At 53.6% G+C, this 22,014-nt stretch overlaps 1 protein-coding gene across 2 annotated transcripts in view; it reads left to right on the top strand.

Annotated features, from left to right (window-relative positions):
• Acot7 (acyl-CoA thioesterase 7) overlaps positions 1–21,368 on the top strand; it is a 96,345-nt gene extending 74,977 nt beyond the window's left edge. For both annotated transcript variants that reach the window (XM_052718542.1, XM_052718541.1), the window contains exons 7-9: positions 1,405–1,521; positions 9,577–9,761; positions 20,983–21,368. In XM_052718542.1, the coding sequence (XP_052574502.1) occupies positions 1,405–1,521; positions 9,577–9,761; positions 20,983–21,081 (401 nt within the window). In that variant the 3' untranslated portion in view covers positions 21,082–21,368. The remainder of the gene's footprint in view (positions 1–1,404; positions 1,522–9,576; positions 9,762–20,982) is intronic.
• The last annotated feature ends 646 nt before the right edge of the window (positions 21,369–22,014 follow it).

The raw sequence follows: 22,014 nt of genomic DNA, 5'->3' as shown, positions 1-22,014 counted from the left end.
TGTATATGTATATATGTATATGTGTATATGTATGTATGTATATATGTATGTATATATGTGTGTATATATGTATATATATTTTTTTTGAGCTGAGGACCAAACCCAGGGCCTTACGCTTGCTAGGCAAGCGCTCTCCCACTGTGCTAAATCCCCACCCCTGTACTATTTTTTTTTTTTTTTTTTTTTTTTTTTTGGTTTTTTCGAGACAGGGTTTCTCTGTGTAGCTTTGCGCCTTTCCTGGAACTCACTTGGTAGTCCAGGCTGGCCTCGAACTCACAGAGATCCGCCTGGCTCTGCCTCCCGAGTGCTGGGATTAAAGGCGTGCGCCACCACCGCCCGGCTATATTTTTTAATAATTCTGTGTGTTAAACAGTTTCACAGTATAATATGAATTTGCTGTTGTGCATCACATTGGTGCTCAAAGAGTTTGGCTCTTGGAACATTTCAGTTTCAGATTCTGATTGGGAAACATTTAATTCCCTCTAGAAGAGAAGCCCTGTGCCCCCTGGCAATCACCCTCATTACCCTCTGGTCTGCCATCGCTAGGGACCCTGGAGTCTCCTCCTACAGCACAAGAGCCTCTTACTGAATGTGGCCCTCAGCGTCTGTCTCGCTTCCCTCTGTGCCTATCTTTAGGTTCACCCATGTTAGTGTGGGTGGGTAGGCCACATCTTCATCACTTGGTGGGCGTTTGTGTTGTCCCTTGCTGGCTGTGAGGAGTGAGACTGCTTCCTGAATTTGCGTCTCTGGGGCATCTCTGTCCCTGGGTGTGGAACAGTTGAAGTACACTGTTTCTTTCTACAAATTCCAGACGTTTCCCGGAAATTGCCCCTTCTCTGGTGATGCCGGGCAGTGGTGGCGCTTGCCTTTAGTCCCAGCACTCGGGAAGCAGATGCTGGTGGATCTCTGTGAGTTTGAGGCCAGCCTCGTCTACAGAGCGAGTTCCAGGGCAGCCAAGGTTACAGAGAAACCCTGTCTCTAAATAAACAGGAAGGACTGGTGATTCTGAGCCACCCTTTGCCTTGTGTTACCTGATTTTGTCCTTACTGTTTTGAGACAGGACAGGATGGCCTCAAACTCAAGATCCTCCTGCCTCAGCCTCTTGAGTACATGGGTCACTGAGTGTGTCGCCTTATCTATCTAACCAGCTGATGTTTTGACCGATGTCCTCCCAGGGGACATTGTTATGAACTTTGCCTGGCAGTGAGGTTTGTGGAGAACTTTGTCACTTGCCCAGAATGTCACCTAAGGCCATTTTCAGATGCTCCTGAGGAAGTCACAGCATGCCACAGCCCGCTCCCGCTGACTGGAACCCTTGCTGGTGTGAGTGGGAGGACTGATGTCCAGGTGTGAACACGCTCTCTTCCTCCAGGTCTCACCAGCCGTGTGCCCTTTTCTGTGCAGGTGTCACCATGAAGCTCATGGATGAGGTGGCTGGGATTGTGGCTGCACGCCACTGCAAGACCAACATAGTCACAGCTTCCGTGGATGCAATCAATTTTCACGACAAAATCCGGAAAGGTAAGAGAGCTCTCCCCGTGAGAATGGGGGCGGGTAGCACTTTAGAGTCCTGGGTGCTTGGTCCCTGGAGCTCTTTCCCTTTGTGCTCACACCTGGGGTCTGCCTGTGTGCACAAGAAGCAGGGAGACACAACTGTGTGCTTTGTCCTTTACACACATCCGTGAGGCTGGTGTTTATTGATCTGATTTCAGCTGGAAACTCTGGGATGACAGAGGCTTTTGTCCCTGAACTCCAGCATTAGGATCCCTGGGATGCTCCTGCTTCAATAGCTGCCACCAAACCTTATAGGTTTCCTTCTTGTGGAATAAGAGGTGACCCATGGCAGGATGGACAGTGATGGCAGGACAGTGCTGAGGCGCCTCAGGCGCTCCGTCCTTGGCTAGCCCTGCTCACCTTCCTTGAGGGTTTTCACAGGACGGAGATGGAATTGTGCAGCTGCAGCTGGTAGGGCAGGTTCATCCGCCTTGTTGTTTCAGGCAGAGGGTGAGTCCAAAGTTGGGCCTTGGCCCTGGGATGCTGCACTGTGAGAGCAGCTCATGAGAGGGGCAGTGGATGAGGCTAGGCCTTGCTACAGATTATTGATTACAGACTAGGAGCCATACAGTTTAAGCCACTTCACTGCCTTGCACTCCTGGTTCTGAGGCCAGAGCCTTGTGACCCTGGGTGCTCCCCAGCACCTAGTAGGGGGGCCACTACGTGGTGGATGGAAGCACTCTGAGATTGGGCAGATGCAAGACCACCCCCTTTGCCATACTGGAAGTAAGTGGGCTTTCCTGCTGTGGATGTGGGGCTGCCAGTAAGGAGAGCCAGCGTGACGTGGTTCCCTCTGCTTCCAGGAATCTGTCTTGATTGACAGGTATTTGCCGCCAACACAGACAATAGTTTCGTTTTAACAGGTGATGGTGACAAGTGGCTCCTGTCACTTTAGCTTGCTGCTCGGGGCCTTGTGTGTCAGAAGCCTGGAATGCTGTGCTCCTTGTAGCTCATTCCTTGAGCCTTCAGGAAAGGAGAGTCCTTTTTCTAGAGTTCCTGCCTGGTGACATGGCTACTCAGCACTCCATTGTTAAATATAAACCCAGACCCCCCGTGGAGAGCAGGCTCGTGCACCACAGAACTGGTCCCGCTCAGCCATCCCTCAGTGGCCCTAGAACAGTGAAAAAGCATCCTGGAGAACAGCTTTCCTCCAGGTCCACCCAGCAGTAGACATATCAATAAAGCCTTGCGTCAGAGAGCCCTTAAAGGAACTACACTGTTCTCAGAAGGAAGGCACCAGAGCAAGACCCCCAATTCTTCACCGTTGGCCTCCTGCATGGTCAGGAGCTTGGCAGGGGCCGTTCAGGAGGCGGTGGGTCTGGACTGGAGGAATGGCTGAGAGTCATGCAGCTTGTCTAGGGTCGTTGCTGTCACCAGAGGATGTGGGGCTGCATTATCTGCAGCAAGTGTCCTTGACAGTGGTCTGACACACTGCTCTGCTGTAGCTTCCTCAAAGGGGTGGGCTGGGGGGGCCTGGGGACTTTGTGCAGAACCTCCTGGGATGTCCTGGTCTTTGTAGCTAAAACAGTGTGGTAGTGCACATCTTTAATCCCAGTACTTGGGAGTTCAAGGCCAGCTTAATCTGCATAGTGAGTTCCCAGCCGCTCAGGGTTGCATAGTGAGACCCTGTCTTTAATTTCAAAAAGAAAAGTCTGTGATGTGACGGCCCTTCCCTAGGGCCCCCTCCCTCAGTGGCTGCTGCAGCCTTGTCTTTGTCCTTGTACCGTTACAGCCCTCTGGCCTAGAGACTTCTGAGAGAGACATTTGGCTCCTCCCAGGGAGCGGCAGATGATGGCTGCTTGCTGAAATGGGGTCTTGCTTGGGCTTTGAAGGAACTGAGGCAATAACAAAATAACAGTTGTAGAGTCTGGCCTACTTCTGTGCCAGAGTCCTCAGGCTTTTACACTGTCACCTTGTTTGTTGTTTCTAACTAGATGTCCCCTGTGAGGTCCCCGTGTATGTCCTTTTACACAGGAGCCATCCTGGGTGTGTCCAGGGAGGAGGGTCCCTCTTCAGGTGGCACAGGCTGTGTCTTCCTCACAAATGTGGTTGTGACATTCCATCTTTGGTTCCTCAGTACCGAGGCCTCTGCTTCTTTAGACCAGTGCACTCTACTCTTCGCCAGAGGCGCAGGGGTGGCAAGTCCCTCCTGCCTCTGGGGTTTGTGGTGATGCGGTCCAGTGTGTCAGCCGCCATGAGGAGGGCGGGGCTGACAAGCTGGTTCTGATCAAGCTGCTGAGGTCACTTTAGCTCGAGGCTGTGGCACCTCTTGGGCCACCGTTCCTGTGCTTGTCTTTGCCTTACACCTCAGCTCTGGCATGGAGGAGGCCACAGGGGACAGTTTTGCCACCTCCACAGAAGAGGTGTGACATGCATCAGTGTGTACAGGATAAGGCAGCGTCTACAGAGCCCTGGGAACCTTGCCTGCAAGACGGGCCTGGCACAGGAGGACTCTGTGAAGGAACGTTAGCTCCCTGGGGCTGCGGCGTCTGATGCACACAGACTGGGATGCTTAAAATGACAGAAACGAAGTCTCTCCTGATTTTGGAGGCTAACATCTGAGTCCAAGATGTCATCAGAGCTGCACACCCTCTGAGAACCATACTGCCTCCTCTGGCCCCCTGTGTCCTTGGCCACACGCCATCTTGTGGGTCTGTTTCTCAGAAGATTTTTTGGTCACTCAATAGGATGTCCATCAGAAAGTTTTAGCAACAGCTTTACGTGGTCACAGTACTGTCCCCAGAAGGTCAGAAGAGAATGTGTGAGTTTGAGCACAACAGGATATGCACTAAAATACAGTTAGCTGCATCTGGGTTTATAAATATAGGCTGAGTTTTCAGAGCCAGACTTTCCATGTGGCCACTCGGGCTACTAGTTGCCTCTGCTCTTGGCAGACTAGCCAACTTGTTTACGAACTTGGTTCTTTGAGGATGACTCTTCACTCATACTGAGAACAGAGAGGACACACTCCATCCCACCTGTGGCTCACAGCCTCCAGGGCCACCTGCGACACCCTATGTTCAGGCCGCTCAGTCTGGCCTCCTGGTATACCAAAGGCCAGCTGCCACCTGTGCACACTAAAGGTGTAGTTGAGTTAACTCTCCAGTGGCTTCATCCACACACTAGATTGGTGTCCAGCCCTGTGTCACTGACCACTCCTGTGTCACTAGCCCCTTGCCCAGGAAGAAATGAGAAGGACAGAGATCCAGCTCCTTAAGCAATGTTGGCCCAGCAAGAGCATCTCAGGCTCTCCATGCCAGTATCATGGATGCTGGGGACAGTAGGAGCCACGAGCCGTGACAAGCCCATACCTACTCTTAGAGGACCTGCTATGACCATACCGAGTTCAATGAGGATCTTGGACAGCACACAGCATGGAAGCCTGACGTGGACAGCAATGCCTTTGCTCAGTACAAACAAGAAACCTCAACCATATGAACATAATGTATCCCATGGGTTACTGTCTCCCTTCCCCCCTCAGTTGAGACATGAAATTCCAACCAGTTTCCTTGAAGAGATGGTTTTTGGCAGTGCACTTTTCTTGTAGATAGCCAGTCTTCCAGAGGGACCCTCCCAGAGGCTGCAGTTTAATGTCACCACAGTTCACTGTTCTGTGCACTTGAGACAGTTCTGTGCCCGGCTCTCTGGTGCACAAAACACGGAGCTCTTTGTAAACTTCCGAGTGCTTAGCAGGTCTCAGGCTTGGTAACAGCTATTTTTCTTTATTAGTTTGTTTTCATTTCCAATCCCTGGCATACAGTTGTAATCTAGCTGCTGCTGCCTGGGGAGTGATGTTGTCTTCAGGGGAGTCAGCTGGGGCAGCTGCCAGCCTTGTGGGGTACGCTCTCCAGGTGGGCTGTCAGTGGCTTCAAAGCAGACAGCTCGCAGCTCAGCCCACTTGATGCGTTTGCCCTGGACATTGGTGGCTTCAGGGTCAGGCCGTGCTGAGTGCCTTCCTATGAGCCGTCTGCAGTTTGTTATCTCAGGGTTCTAACCTTCAACTTGAGAGGTTAAGGAAGCTGCCCATAGCCACTGGGGCTCAGGCGTGGTTTTGGTGACCCCTTACAGGACACGGAACAGCAGCTGCAGGGTGGATATGGGTGAGGGGTGCTACATGTGATCTTCACAGGTCAAATGCAACATCATCTACCTTTGATGTTCACCTTGGATGTGATCTGACTTCAGCTGCTTCTCACATCTGAGTAGTAACTTCTCTCTTCTGAGACTTCGTGCAGTGAGTGGTTTAGCCTAAGAAAAACACTGCTCTGTCGTGCCCTCATCAGCCTTTACCAGGGTCCTTTTCCTGTTGAGTTTGGAGAGCATCAGGGGTGGATAGTTGAGTCTCCTGTCTCCAGCAGCTCCCTACACTCCATTCTATTGGCTTTGCTTAAAAACAAAACAAAACTACAAAAAACCCTTTCTTATATATTTTTTAAACTCTGTGTGTGTGTGTGTGTGTGTGTGTGTGTGTGTGTGTGTGTGTGTGTGTGTGTGTGTGTTGCCTGCATATATGTGTGTGCATCGTGTGTGTGCCTGGTGTTTGCAGACTGGAACAGTTTGGATGGTCGTGAGCCACCATGTGAGTCCTGGGAACTGAATCCAGGCTCTCTGCAAGAGCAGCAGGTGCTCTAAACTACTAACCACCTCTCCAGCCCCTGAGCTTTCACTGCTGTGCTGCCCACAAAATAGTCCCTGCCCACACATGGCTATTCAGAGTATAATTAAAATGAAAATTAAAGCTGGGCATAGTGGGATGTGCTTATAGTCCCAGTGTAGCCTGACCAACACAGTGAGGCCATTCCTGAAAGGCAGAAAGACTGAAGTCCAAGGCAGCCTGGGCTGTGTCCTGAAACCTTGTCTAAAGAAGAAAGACCAGAAGGGGGACGGCAGGAAAGAAAGAAGAGGCAGGGAGAGAGAAGGGATGAAAAGTGCCGATCCTCAGTTATCCTCAGCCATCTCAAGTGCCAGAGCCCTGTGTGACAGGGGTGCAGGGCAGTGCAGATGTAGACTGTTTCATTATATAGCTAGCACATTATGTCCAGCCTTTCAGTTCCAGATACCTGTAACTGAGCATGGATGGCCCAGGTGTCACGTCCTGGCATGAGCTGTGGTGTTTGCTTACCCACCAGGCCAACACCCTAGGCAGAGGGACAGCACTGCAGGGGCTGTTGGCACTGGGGCTGACCTGCTCCTCCACCAGCTTAATATGTCTCCACTGATGTGTCAGAGACTTCTTCCATGTAGTGCCGTGTTCCGCAGTCTGGGTGTTGAGGCCTCTTTGCTAACAAGTGTGCCAACACCTATCCATAACCACAAGGGTCACTGTGAACCTAGACTCTCCCATTCTCTCTTCACTTCGCCCCATGTGCCTGGACATTCTGGGGACTTAGAGAATGGTGGAGCATGAAGAAGGGCCCTGCTTCCTCCTGGGAGAGGCAGGTGGGTAAGAGGTGGGGAGATTCCAGGGCAGCCATTCAAAGGATGGCCTTTGAGTTGAGGAAGGAAGTGGAAGGAAGCATTGGCTAGCAGTGTTTTGATGGAAGCCAGTGCCATGCTTCTGAGCCACTCAGTTCAGGCCTGTGCAGTGTCTACTCCAGGGTAATGGCAGGGTCTCGGGCTCCCCTGGGCTCTGGGGCCTGCAGGGTGCTAGGTCTCTGTGGTCAACTGCCCATGTTTAAAACCCTTCTGTAGCCCTTGTGGGTCTCTTTGTTTACTCACCACCTAATGGGGACCCCTGCTTTGCCCTTAGGCATTCCAGACTGGGAGACAGGTAGGTGTTGGTCAGATCTGCAGTGGAACATGAAGGCTAATAGAAGGAGTGCCATGGAGGAGGTGGGCTGGTATTGGCAGCATCCCTGGAGGAGAGGCACAGGGTGAGCTAGGCAGCCATTATAGGAAGTGTGTGGGATGGGGAGGCCATCGTGGAGTTTGGACCACTTGTTAGCTGCCTCTCCCCACCTAGTTGGATCTGGTTCCCCAGGCAGACTTTGACACTGCAGGGACTCTGGGTGCTCTGTGCCTCCCCTGTCACCAGAGCTGAGGATTTTCGACATGGGGTTTCAGTTTGATCCTGTTCTCTCAGTGGCCCAGTCAGGGGCCAGCTCCATAGTGGATTCCTTCCTCTATCTGTGGAGATTCCCCCTGAGGCTTGTGTGTGGCATGGTGATGTAGTTCTCTTGTGAGTGAAAAAGTCCAGATTTGGGGTGTTTATCGTGTTGCATGACATCCCTGGCTCTCCAGACCCTTCCATCTGCTGATCTTCTGGTCCAGTTCTCAGAACCAGCCACTTCTGACTTAAACTTGGAGTCAGAAGCTTTGGGCTTCCAACTCAAACATTACACCATGAGCAGCCAGGGTTTGGCTGTGACCCTTGGTAGGAAATGGGTTTTGTGGTTGACAGCAGAAGGACACACTTCCTGTTGTCTCTGGAATTTACAGTGTGTTTGGAGACCCTGGAATTGGCCTCTCAGACGGTGTGATATAGGTGGCACTTCACACAGTGGCCCTCACGAGCCTTGGACTTGGGGGAAATCTTGCCCGCTTTCTCTTTCCTGCGTCTCACCTGATAGCCCAGCTCTCAGTGGCATTTAGGAGAGGACAGAAGCATGGTAAGACCTGGGGTGACTAGTCTAAGCTTCTAGTCCTGAGCTGGTAACAGTCCAGGGTGTGGCCCAGGTGTGTTCACCTGTCAGGTGCTTGCATGTGACTGAGCACTACAGCTCGTACCAGACCACCTGTTGCTGACCCCCTGGCTCCTTCCTTCCTCCCAGAAATGGCCATGTCCTGCACTGAAGCGTCCTGTGTAAGTATGAAGTTGAATGTGGAATGGAGCTTTCTGGAACTTCTTAATGGAAAGCCCTGCTACCTCCAACGTCTTTCTCTCTGGCTGTCTCAGTGTGTCCTGCAGGGCCTGTCTTGAAGCTAGGATGCTAGATATGTGTTGTAGGGCCCTGCCGCCAGCACTGGTCCCTCCTGAGTAGGCTCTGTGACCCACGTACCCTGGCCCAGAAGACTGTGCTGGAGCTGGGAGGAGGGTTGTGGTCACACATCAGTCAGCAGTGGCAGCAGCCAGGAGCCAGCTTTTCCCCAAATCCTCCACAGGCCAACACCCCTGTGGCCAAACCCGTCATGGCTGGGAAAGATGACCCTTGGCAAGCACTAGACCCGGCACTGGGTCTTCTGCCTTTTCTTTCACAGTTCTCTGAAGGTCAGGTTCCTGTGTGTCCATTTGTAAGAGCAGAACTGAGCACCCTGAGACTAGAAACTGCCAAGGGTTGAGAAGGGCAAGGTCCAACAGTGGTGGGGTCTGTGTGGAAGGGTGGGTGGTGGCAGGGAGAGGCATTAAGCCCGGAAGCAGAAGGCCAGGCTAAAGTACTGTGTGGTATCGTGCACTGATGGTAGTATGCACTGGCTTAGAGTTGAGAGGGGTCACTCGGGCCATTTACAGAGACACTGACTGTGGACTGAGGTCATGACCACCTGACACCATGTTGGTGTTGAGAAGAGGTGAGCCTGGATACTATCCTGGCATGATGTCCAGCAGCTCAGAGGATGAAACTTCAGCAAACCTGACAGACAGTCACATGACCCCACCAAAAACTTGATGCCATGGCTTGTGCCAAGCCAACATAAAGATTGTAAGCCTCTGGGATATTCTTCTCTGGTGCTCAGAACATCACAGTGGGTAACTGTGTGGCCTGGAGGACAGGGAAGGCGGCAGGACTGAGCAGCCTCACCCATAGCCTGGCTGAAGCTGCCACTCCTGGCCTGTGTCAGTGGGGCTGGACCCAGTGGCGGCCAGAACTGCAGGAGACAGATGACTCACATCGACTAATAATGGCACACACTAATAGTTTGTTGTCGTGATGTCTTTGTAGTTGCTGCTGCCTGTGCTGCCTAACCCAGTGTCTAAACTGTCCTCAGTAACATGGGGTTCTCACTGACCTGCTCCTGCCTACTTGTGCCCCTGTGGTAGAGACCAAGCTGGCAACCACTAATGCAGTGGCTCCGTGTCCTCTTCAGGCTGCGTCATCACCATCTCTGGACGTATGACCTTCACGAGCAATAAGTCCATGGAAATTGAGGTCCTGGTGGACGCCGACCCTGTGGTGGACAACTCACAGAAGCGGTACCGGGCCGCCAGTGCCTTCTTCACCTATGTGTCCCTGAACCAGGATGGCAAGCCACTGCCTGTACCTCAGCTTGTGGTAAGTGTCCTCGGGAGCACTGTCCTGTCCTAAACAGGGTAGGACCCAGGCCTGTGTCATGGGCTGTGCTTAGGTTCAGTGAAGTCCTGCGAAGAGGTACCTTGTAAGCTGCAGGCTATAGGGTGGGCAGATGGGTCAGACCTCTCTGAGCTCATCACCGTGGTTGGCACAGTGCCCGGGACTCCTGGTATTGTGTACATTGTGCCGGAGTGGGGTCTTAGAAACATCTCAAGCTTTGTGTTCTCCAGTTCATCAGGGGACCTGGGAGGACAGAGGGGTGCGCTCTCTCAATTGGACTGGCATTTTATGTCACCTGATGAAAAGCAAGCTTCAGTTCTACACTTCTAGTGGCTCATGCAGATGAGGAGAGGGGTAGCCCACTGATGAACTGTGTGATCTTAGGCACATACCTTCTGTGTAGTGGTGACAACCATAGTATGTGTCACATGAGATAGGTAAGAACCTGAGTCTGTCCACAACTTTCTGGAGCCCTCCTCCCGACGGTCATCAGGTGAACAAGGAGATGCCTGAGAACATCAAGGGCAGGGAGTGGGGACACGTGGTAGTGCTGATCAGCAACTACAGGGTTAAGTTCCTTCACAGGAAGGCTTTGACCAGAGGCCTGGGAGTGGGAAGCAGGGAGGAACCATCTCAGGAGGCTGTGCAAGGCAGGGACATGCAGGAGCAGAAGGCAGGAGCTGATAAAAAAAAACCCAGGCCTAGGACCAAGTTCTTTCTGTTCCGTGAGGGCTTGGGGTCTCCAGGACTACTCACATGGGCACAAGATGAGGCGGCTTTAGTGCTGGGTGGGTGTTCTGCATCTTGACAGGGCTCTCAGTCTGTGAGTAGAGAAGGCAGATGCTGCTGTGGGCGTGGTCACAGACCCCTGCACAGAACCATGAGTCCTCCTTCCCAGCTACATGGTCAAGTGCATCCTGTAGCACCTTCTTTGGGGTTCCCAGGATGGTAAAAGTCCAGGGTGGGCTCTGGAAGATAGGCCTGGCTTTTTACCCCATGTGCCCTATTTCTGTTGAATCCAACCCCAGGGGTTGAGTCTGGGGACCGGGCCCATGACCTCCACTGATCCAGTGGAAAGCTGCATCCTGGGCAGCATAGGAGCTGTACTGACCCAAAGAGAGGAGGCACCAGGACAGGCAGGACCAGGCAGAGAGTGGGAGGTTCTGCTCCTGATGGTGTCCTGTGGGTCCAGGCACTCCACACTTGTTGAAGACGCTCTTGGCCCTTCACTGAGGTGTGCTGGGGCCCACTGATGTGTGTGAGAGCAGCTGGCAAGGACAAAGGAAAAGATTCTGGAGACAAATTCTCTGGACTTGGGTGTGCTTGGGAACCAGTCACCCATGCACAAGTCCTAGCCCTCGGTACAGACACATGTACTGCACACGGCTACACGAGTGTGTGCACTGCCCTCCTGCTCCCGCCTGTCCCCTACCCCCATTGCTAGCCATCTTCAAGCTCTTGACTATTTTTAGCTCCCTCCCCAGGGCCCTGCTGACATGGAATGCAGCCGATTGCTTCTGTGGAGGTGTTTCCTGGTGTGGGGAGGGCTTGTGTGCCAGGGTCCCCGCAGCTGCTGTCATGTCCAGGCTGACTGTTGTTAGCATAGGCCAGCCTGGCCTGGAAGCATGGCCCACACCTTCTGCCTTTCATCCTCCCTGTGGCAGTGCCCTCTGACCTTGGGGTGGGAATGAGACCCCGGCTTCTGACTAGAACTGTGGATAGTGGCCAGTGGGAAGGCATTGTGGGAGACGCTACCCTGGTGGTTCAGGATCTGTGGCTTCCTCGGCACCCAGTGTCTGCCTCTGCTGTATGATTTTTTTTTCTCCCTTTTTGGCCAAGGTAAGGGAAGTTCTTTCAGAAAGGTAAGAACCATATAGAGTTGGTGTTGGGCTGAGGATACCTCTGACCCCTTGTATAGGCAGCACTTGCCCCAGTTAGAGTGCCACACCCAAGACACCCTCCCACCCCCACCCCGCTCCAAAAGATTGCACTCTGTAAACCAGAGAATGCCCAACCTGGGTCTAAGGAGGGAGGGGGCACACAAAGCAGATTTGATTTATGTGTTCTCAGAAAATCTGGATTCAACTCCAGAACCAGCTGCTCTATCACAGAGTGTCCTAGCCCATGCTGGGTACACCTAATGCCTGGCAGGGTATACCTAGTGAATGGCAACTGGCAGGCAGGACCAGACCCTGCCTTACTCAGCAGCCATAAGGTGATGAGAACGTGTGATGTAGGTTCAAATGGAGACAGTGAAGATACAGGGTTGTGGCCAACTTTTTTCTCCTTCCAAATGAGGCTTGCTCATAGCCAGAGGAGCTCAACCAAGGGTCGGTGAAAAGTGCGGTATTTGGTCTTCTCAACTGTAAGGTGCCTCTTCGCCCAGCACAGCAGCTCGGATCCCTGGGGCAATAGGCCAGGTTTGCCAAAGACTTGCTGTGAGCCTGATAGGAGTCACTTTCCATGGCTATGACAGAACACCCGAGGAAAAGAGCTGCTCCTTTTCGTTTTTTGGGGGGCTTATGATTTCAGATGGTTCAGTCCATGGTGCCTTGGCTCTGTCACTGTGGGCCTCAGGAAGGTAGAGCATCCTGCACAGGGGAGAGTGTGGTAGAATAGACCTGCTTCTCTCATGGCAGCTAGACAGAGCTTGCAAGGGAGGACTACACAGGGCACCCTCCAAAGGGCATACCCCGTCAGCCATGTCCTCCGAGGAAGCCCACCTTTCAAAGATGCCACCGCTGGAGACCACATGTTCCCTATGGGATGATCCTCAAAACTGTCCTCAGCAGGGATGCTGCCTGCTTGGAAAGAGGGTGGCCACTGAGGCTAGGCTGATGCCACAGCCATTCCTCACCTCTGGGAAAGCTGGAAGGGCAGGTGGTCAGGGTCCTTGGTACTGGCCACAGAACATGGAGTCTTCACCACGCACCTCACACTTGTCATGAGTGGCACGTCTGGAGTTAGGAGATGTCATTGTCATCCTTACAGGAAGACCCTGAGGCAGGGTAGGACAGTGACTTTCCAGACGTCCTAGCTGTCTGTCAGGCCAGGAGAGGGTGGCTCACTGCTTCAAGACCTCACTGTTGAATCAGACCTGCTGATTTGGTTCTGGGAGTGTTGGCCTCAGTTCAGGTTCTAGGACAGACATCTGAAATAGGGCCTGCAGCCAGAGCCTCCAGAGTGACCGAGAACCTGTTGACTCTCCCAAACACTGGCTCTGCTCTGCCTGCTCCATGCACGGAACTTGGTATCAACCCCAGATGATTTCAGAACCACATTGCCTTTCAGTACACATTGCTTTTCCCAGGGGGCTGCACTGTACCAGCTGGTACTGACCTGTCTAGATGTTTAATCCCATGGCCTCTGTGATTGCCACAGAGGTTTTGAAATCTAGTTTCTCTCTAGCCTATCTATCCTGGGTTCAGCATAGACACCCAGAATGCACCCCCAGTTCCTACCCTTGTGACTTATTCTGCCGCTTTATCCCCCACCTCAGTGAATACATCTGCACAGTGGGTACAGAGATAGCCGCATAGTCTACCTCTGCTAGCCGTTGAGGTGTGACATGCGACAAGGGCCTGTCAGCCTTCTGCCCCAGCCCTGGAGCTGCCTCTGGGATTACCTGTCTGCAGTGTGGTGTCAAAGCTGTGTGGTCGTCGTCGTGGTGATGTGGGGTGGGGTGGTGGGTAGAAGAGCCCTTGGCTGTGGCTGTCCCCTCAGTCTTAGGGCCTTGGTTCCTGTACCATTACCAGCCATGCTGCTGCTCTCAGGTCCCTCTGTTTGGGACGCACTAGAAAGCCCCTCAAACCTTTGTGCTAAGGAGACAGGACAAGACTTTGTGGCAGTCAGCTCCCCTCCCTGTGGTCCCCAAGTCTGACCCCAGCCACACAGCAAAGAGGGGCCAGGGCAGAGGGGGGCTGCAGGTCCTGGCCCAGCACTGCAGAAGCACTGATTCCAGGAAACGGGCAGGAAGGAAGGTTCTCACGTAAGGCGCTTACCCTGGGGCCGGGAACAGGGTCTCCAATCTCTGTCATGGACACCTCAGTCCACAGGCTTTTGCAGGCTCTTGAGGGGCCATGTTCAAGCCTAGAGAATTCTAGGTCCACACACAGGACCATTGAGCACTTTTGTGGTTGGGATACTGTCATACTGTCCCTTGGCTGTCCGAGGCTATATATGTGCCTCCTTCATTTGCTTAGGCACAGTGTGGTTCTCAGTTTCCTTTGGCAGAAACAGGAAGCACAGCAGTTTGGTGCATCTCTTCTGAGAAGGCATGGGTACTGCCCAGCCTCAGGAGCAAGGCAGACCCCCACTGTGCCAGCTCTCAGGAATGAGTCACGGATGAGGACATCCAGGATATTCTCTGTCCAGTATCTCTCTGCCTCTGGGTGTGCAAGATGACTCTAATGATTAAAAATGCCAGACCCTTAGAGCTGACTGTTGGGAACATAGGGGCTTGTGAGCCCTGCAATCCCCAGAGCCAGTGATGAGTACAGGAGGTTGGCTCAGCTGAGAGGACACATCCTCCTCCCCAGGCCTGCCTCTGTCTCCATCCCAACCTCTTCACCCACCTCTTTGTCTGCCAAGCTGTAGGTGTCTCTTGAGGACTCTCAGGTCCAGGCTACCATACACACAGTGTGTGCTGAATTGTGCCTGGCTGTCTGCTGAGGTCCCACCGAGGGGGTCCACTCAGGCCAGTCCAGTGGAGTACATTGGAACAGGGGCCTGTCACCTCCAGTCATGATGCACAAGAGGCATTGGCCCCAGAGCAGTGGAGGATCAAGGATACATACCCACAGTGTGATGGGGTGAGCCCTGCCAGCACAGGGGTAGGAGGGCAATCAGACAAGGAGGCCCATCATTCAGGTTTCCAGAAGGCATGGGAAGGAGAATGTGTCACCGCCCACTCACTCCACTGCCTCAGGAAGAAAGTATTAAGGTCAGGAGGCAAGGTGAGGCCTGGACCACTAAGACAGATTTTATGGCGGCCAAATCTGGCCCCTCGTATATTCTGGGGCAGGATACCCCCACCCCCAGTCTTCAGCCTACAGCACACTGTTAGTACTCCATATTAGAGTGCTGTGGCTAAGGCCCTCAGACAAAACACACTCCTGAGCTCTGTGTGCACAGGTTCAGAGAGCGAGTTCTGGGAGCCTGTAGTGGGGAGGATGCGGGGAGGCCCTCCCCACTTGTGTGCATGTGTACACAATGCAGAGTCAATAACACACACCAGTGCCAGGAGGAAAGCTGGTTCTTAGGCAGTTCCTGGCTCCATCCACTCACATCTGTGTCATCATCGTTGCTGGCTCTGCCAAGCCTTCTGGAGTCGACTGGCAGATGGTATCAGTGTTTGAATCTGGACATGAAGGCCAGACCCACCTGTGCAGATTAAGGCTTCCTAGCCTGGCAATTGTGATGCACGCCTTTAATCCCAGCACTTGGGGAGGCAGAGGCAGGCAGATCTCTGTGAGTTCAAGGCCAGCCTGGTCCAGGGCTACACAGAGAAACCCTGTCTCAAAACAAACAAACAAACAAAGACTTCCTTGTTTTGATTAGTTATTCATTCTGCTGGGCCCAGGTCCAGTTCTTGCCTCCACCAAGATGGAAAGGACCACAGGGCAGAGCCTGAGATGAGACCATAGCTCTGTCTGGGACCTAGCCAGTGAGCTGCCCTTGTTATCTTGGTTGTTGTGGAGACAGCTAACATGGGAGCTATGAACGTAGCTTCAGAGACTAACAAGCCTGTGCCCGTGGGAGAGGCCCTCCCAGGGGCTGACTCCTCCCCTCTGCCCAGCTGATCCCCTGCCAGCAGCCTCCTGGTGGCCTTTATACAGGGGATTTCTCAGCCATGTGGAAGCAACGTATGCTAGGTGTGAGCCCATCCCTGCAGATAGGAGGGGCCCCTGGTGAGGGTTCTCCATCGTGAGGTTTCTGCAGGAGACCCTAGAATTGGCAAAGCCAGCTGTTCAGGCTGTAGTGCGCGTTCTGCCCTCCAGGTGCCTGGCCCGGCCCTGCAGTGGTCAGACTCTCAGGCAGACCTGGACTGTGTTACTCTCGCCATCCTTCTCACGGGGGGCAGTGAGTCCTGTGCTGAGTCTAACTGTCTGGCCTGATGCCCTTCCACACACGGCGGTCTCTCAGACCACATTAATCAGAAAAGTTTCCATTGATTTTTGTGAGTGTCCCAAGACCCTCATGTCTCCCAGTGGATCATGGGAGAGAGTGCACTGTGTGGCTTCCTAATTAAGGTTTGTGTCCCTCAGGCTAGCAGAAAGGTGTTTTGTCACCACTGGAAACCTCCTTTGACCAGACACTCACTAATTACAAAAAGGACAAGCTGAGGGTAGATCTCAGCCACTCAGCCTCTGTGCCTCTGTGCTGTGCTCTAAATGTGTGTTCTTGAAGCACAGAAAACACAGAGTGGAAAACACTTGGTTTGCAACATGAGGCTCCGAAAGCCACAAGCTCCCCTCTGGTGGAAGCAGGCCCAGAAGATGGCACTTGGCAGGTCTGCGGAGGAGGGAAGAAAACAAGCAGATTGAGGCCTGGAGCTGCCAGGCAGGGGGAAGGGCTTGGCACTCAGTGCCAGGCGGAGCTCTGAGCATCCAGAAGGCAATGTACCCTTAACCTATGGCTGTGGGGCATCACCTCTGAGTAGACAAGCTGCCCTCAAGGCCTTCCTCCCAGGCTGCCTTGAGCTAGCAGTGGTTGCCTCCTCGAACACCCTCCAGCCCCAGGAGCACATGTGGCCTCAGGATGACTCTACAGATGCTCATGCCTATGAACACATGTGAGGGACACATATGCTAGGCCCCACCGGGAGTACTGCAAGTATCCTCCAGAGTTCTTATTTCATGGTGAGGAAGCCTAGCAATAGTTCATGTGAGACTTCCCAACCAGGTCCATTGACCCAGACTCCTGCTGGGTCACCTCTCTATCCTTCCCACTAGGCAGGTGCCTTCCATTCTCAGTCCCCTTTGTCTCACCTTCTGCCTTTGGCATGGCATGGGAACCTGCTTGGGGCTGTGGGTAGGTACTCTAGCAGCCGAGAGCTGCCCATGGCCCTGTGGTCACCAGCTCCTTTCTTCCCACTGGCAGCCTTAGGTCTCCCATGGAAAAGCTTTTGCCTTCTCCCCACCTCCCTAGCTCCATGAAAAATGGCACAGCCAGCACCGTATGGGTTTATTTACTTAGCCCATGGAGGGGTCAGGCTGCAGGAAGTGGCAGCTGTGGCATGGTGAGGGCTGTGCACAGGGAGCCGTCTGTCTCATTCTGTCCGCTCCAGACCCAACAGGGACACGGGGGTTCTCTTAGTCACTGGGTAGGAAAGCCCACCAGCCCCTCTGAGCAAGGGGCCTTGTTTCCATACGAGATAGACCCTGCCTGCCTGCCTCTGTGGTTTCCTCTAGCTGGCAAGTGAAAAGAGTCCTTGGCTCTGGGACTGATTCTGCATAGCCAGGACCTCTGGGGGAGGGAGGCCTTTGTCATCTTGGGATGGTGGTGAGGCAGAATTTGGCTCTGGCCTGCTTGGATTCTCGTCTCTGAGCACAGGATACTGAGTGCGAGCCACAGTCCCTAGAGAGAAGAGCAATGGGGCGGTCCTTCCTCATAGGCTCCCGCAAAGCCTTGGCCATGCTCTCCTGGCCACCCTCCCACACATCCATCACCAGGCAGCATTCATTTTGGCTGAGGGCAGATCCTGGTGCTGAGGTCACTGCCAATATTAAACATCAGAGACACATCAGAGCAGCCTCGAGGCCCAGTGCTGACGGCTACAGTTCCCTACACTTTGGCCCGTACCCTCCTTGGGTCCTACCATCAGTGCCCTAGTGAGCCACCAAGGCCTGTTGGCTGTTGAGACTGTGATAGAGAATGACTCAGTCTCTGTCCCTGCACTGATGCCTGTCACCTCCCCTGTCCCTGCACTGATGACACCCAACATGGCGTCTGCATACTGTTTCAGTTGGCAGATTCCACATGAAACCCTCCCTCAGTCCCTCTCAAACTTCATAACGTACTCAGGGGGTGTATGTAATGAAGGATGTGAGATGCTGGTCCAGGGTCTGGCTTTTCCTGGTGTGTTGTAATGTTTGCTGACTCTGGGGATCCGAAGGGCCCGGTATTCAATAGTACTGAGGTGAACCTGGGCTCTGCTCCCCGCCCGGCCCGCGTGCTGAGACTGTAGCCCATTGTACTGTAAGGGCGTTCTGAGCTCTAGGAGCCTGGAACTCCTGGTGACCGGCTCAAGGAGGGCGCTGCCTAAGTGACGGAGAGTCGGACCTGGGGCCAGGAACTCAGTGGGGGAAGCCGACAGGGACTGGGAGAGTCAGACTGGCCCCAGGTGGCCAGCACCTAGGAACCTCTGCCTTTATGTGCACGAGAGTCCTCCTGCAGTTAAGAGGAGCCAGTTCAACTGGGAGAACCTTAAGATCTAGGAAACCAGCTCCTCTCCCACAGATACAGGTGACCAGGGGGCCCCAAAGAGGGGCTCTGTCTGTGGGACAACAAGGCGCAGATGGCAGACACAGGCAGGCCATAGCTCAGGAGTGACATAACCCCCACATGCCTTCATTAGATGTGCTGAGGGCACACTCGGGTCAATTCTCGAACATTCCAGTCCAGCTCCCAGATGTGCAGTGGGACCTCGGCTCCATGCATGCAGCATGGCCCGCCCGGGTGAGGGCAGTGCAACCATCTCCTGGTGTCTCTAGCTGAGGACAGCCACTGGTAGTGTCGTGTGGAACCTGAGTGTAACTGCACCAGCTCTCAGCACCTTTCGGCCCCTGGAAACCTGTAAAATTAAATCCTGACCACCCTTTTACCCTGTGAGGACTAAGGGTCATGTGCTGTTGTTAACTCAGAGTATGGATGAGAGTGATAAGGGTCCTGCCTTGGAGTCCCTGTACACACTGGGAGCCAATGCAAGTACAGCAGCCTCCATAACAAGCTGGAGGCAGCACCGCTACAGGGAGGTGAGAAAGTGAAGCCCAGAGAGGCTGCATAACTGCCCAGAGTAACACAGCAGGTGAGTGGCAGAGTCCCCACCTGGACTCCTGCACTGTAGCTGCCTGCTGCTAGATCAAGGGTAATCAGCGGGAATGTGTAAGACAGGAAGCCCAAGGGTCTCTGTGGTGGGGAATGAGGTCTGTCCTCTGAGAATAAGCCTAGAGCCCTTCTGGACTCCCTGCTGTCTCTTGGGTGTAGATACCCTCCCGCTGTGGGCACCGGCCTGCCCAGAGACCAGGGAGGATGGTTGGTCTGGAGTCACTTGCCTTCTGAGGAGTGCAGAAGCTCCTGTGCAGAAGCACCAGGCCATGTGCCAGGGCTCGTCTGTCCAGGTGCATACCGGGAACTAGTGCCCCTCCCCAACAGAGTTCTTGGTCCTGGGTCCCCCCTCTTCCTCACCCGGGCAGCTTCCTCCTTATGCCAGAGTCATGAGAGATCCCAGCCTGCTAGAAAGCAGAGGTAGTGATAACTCAGAACACCCATAGCCAGAGCCAAAACCATAGACCGGGGGCTCCTAACCGACAACACGGTATCCCCTGGGCTGTGGAGGCCAGCAAAAAGAGCGTGTGAGCCGGTGGCTGGGCTGGAACAGTGCTTTAGCACTGGACACACTGGAGTGGGAAAGCCTCAATTTAACCAGTTTAAGAAATGATTTTACATTGAGATTTCAGATCTAGCGTCAATGTGCATTGTTTTCTGTGAGAGACAGTGTGTAGGTGCTTACGCCATGGGCCCTGGCTGTCAGGAAAGCAGTGCGTAGCACGGGCATTACTCTGTGCTTTTTAATTTGGCACCCTGTGTCCTCTAGGAGGAGCATTCTCCCATGTACGGTAACCGTAATTCAACTTTTGTATGCTTGGGCGGTGGTGGCGCACACCTTTAATCCCAGCACTCAGGAGACAGAGGCAGGTGGATCTCTGTGAGTTTGAGGCCAGCCTACTCTACAGAGCAAGTTCCAGGACAGCCAGGGCTAAGTTCTGTGTATGCACTGAACAGTGCACACAGGAACCAGAACCCCCGTGGAAAGCATGCCCGTGTCTTTTTTTAAAAAATATTTTATTTATTATGTATACAGTGCTCTGCCTGCAGGCTAGAAGAGGGCACCAGATCTCATTACAGATGGTTGTGAGCCTCCATGTGGTTGCTGGGACTTGAACTCAGGACCTCTGGAAGAGCAGCCAGTGCTCTTAACCTCTGAGCCATTTCTCCAGCCCCACATGCCCATGTCTTAATACCTCGTGTCCCATTGGCTCCCAGCTGGCACAGCCTGGACAGTTTACACCTGGTGACATTTAGAGAGCAATTTTGGGGAAGGCTGGAGGAAGGAAATACTTAGTGTGATTTGACATTAAGTCCTCTGGCTGGCGGTTCTCCTTTGCCAATATACCGAAGGTCTGTAAAGTGTGTAGGCCTAAAAATAGCTACCAGGACTTGGTGTCATTCTGGATGAAGGGCACCTGCCCCATTTCCTTGGCTTTTAGATACCCTCATAATGTCACAATGAAATTGCATCCCAGCAGAATTAGTACAGCTCATTAAACCCAGCTCCGTGGCCAGGGCAGTGCCAGATGGAACTTTAGGCAGGACAGATCAGACTCAAAAGTGACCACCCAATTGCTGCTGCCATGACATCTGCCCAGGGGTTCGTAGTGAAACCAGGCCACTCCTAAAAATGAAATCCCAGCAGCCAATAGACACAAATCAGGACCATCCCTGAGGAAAATCCAGCCTGCAGCGAAATCCCTCTGGCCAGTTGGTCCTGCCCACTGATGCTGCGACTCGGCTCCAGCTGCTTAAGTTGCTCAGCCCCAGGTGCCACTTCTGAGGATCTCACAGTCCATGCAGGGTGAGGGTGGTAGGGTCCCTCCCATTAGTATAAAGCAAAGGTTTATCTCAAGGCAACAGCCCACACAGCGCCCCCGCCTTCCCTTTGTGACAAAGGCTGGTCAGTTGTTCCCTGGAGTGGCGACATCCCTCTTTGCTGACACTTGGCCCCCACACAGAACTTCTAACCTCACAGTCCATCCCCAGAGACTGGGCTTCGGACTCCACAGACTGTGGGAGGTGTGTCGGGATACTAGTGCGTGGCACCTGGAAGCCCCTTGGCAGAGGTCCTCGGCACTCTCCAAGGACAGTGCAGGCAGCCCTGAGCTCTCTGGTGTCTCTAACACGCCCTTCTTTGTGTATGCCACAGCCTGAGACTGAGGATGAGAAGAAGCGCTTTGAAGAAGGCAAAGGCCGCTATCTGCAGATGAAGGCGAAGCGGCAGGGCCACACAGAGCCTCAGCCCTAGGTGTCGTCCTGCTGCCCGGGGTCAGCAGTTGAGGCAACAGCCCATGTGCAGTCACTTAGAAGTAACCCCCTTGGCCAAAACCCCATTTTCCACTGAGAGCTGGTGTTGTGAAGTATTGTGTGGCAGTGTTACCTGTGCCCCATTCCCAAAACCTGTGCACCAAAGCTTTATTTATACCCCTCCAGTAACTGCTCCCCAGTGTTGTCCCAAAGGCCACCACGGACACCAGAGCACTGAATGGTCTGTGAAGAAACCAGCACCACTAATAAAGCTGCTGTCTGGCTGGACTCATGAAGCCTAGTAGTCATTTGTCTGGGGTGGGGGGCCTGCCTCCTGTGTGCAGCCTCAGCCCTCCATTCTTGGGGGCCCACTGCCTTCCTCCCAGGCCCCACCCCTCCCAGCATCAGCTCTGGAAACTCAGAGAGGTACACTTGGGGCCTTGCATCCTAGTGGGAATCGTGGGACCCCACTGCCCCTATAGCTTCCATGGGATGCTGCCTCAGCCTTGTGTGCATTCCCTCCTTGGCCCTCTCCATGCTTAAGGGCCTAAGCAGGAGATGGGTGGAGAGAATCTGCACGGCCTGGTTCGAGCTCCTGGAAAGAGGGCCCAGATTTCACATCTGCTGGGAGACTCCCAGCTGCTTAGGCAGGGGCTACTTGGAGAGGCCTGTGCGGAATGAAGATCTGGGAGGCAGTGTGTCCATGGAGTAGATGTGCATGGTGTGTGTGTGTGTGTGTGTGTGTGTGTGCGCGCGCGCGCATGTTTTACTGTATGCATATGTGGTGTGAGGTTCTGTGCCCATGCATCCATGCTGCTGTATGTAGCAGTGGATGTTTGCTATGGAGATATCTGTGTCATCAGGATATATGTGTGCTTGTGTACAGCTGCCTAGGGGTGGGGGCCCGTACAAATAGCCTCCAAGGCCTCTCCAG

This window comes from Peromyscus californicus, unplaced genomic scaffold, assembly GCF_007827085.1.
Source record: "Peromyscus californicus insignis strain IS unplaced genomic scaffold, ASM782708v3 Scaffold_5__1_contigs__length_169319896, whole genome shotgun sequence".
Lineage (NCBI taxonomy): Eukaryota > Metazoa > Chordata > Mammalia > Rodentia > Cricetidae > Peromyscus > Peromyscus californicus.
The sequence above is the reverse complement of the archived record's forward strand: the minus strand, read 5'-3'. Positions and strand labels throughout refer to the sequence as shown.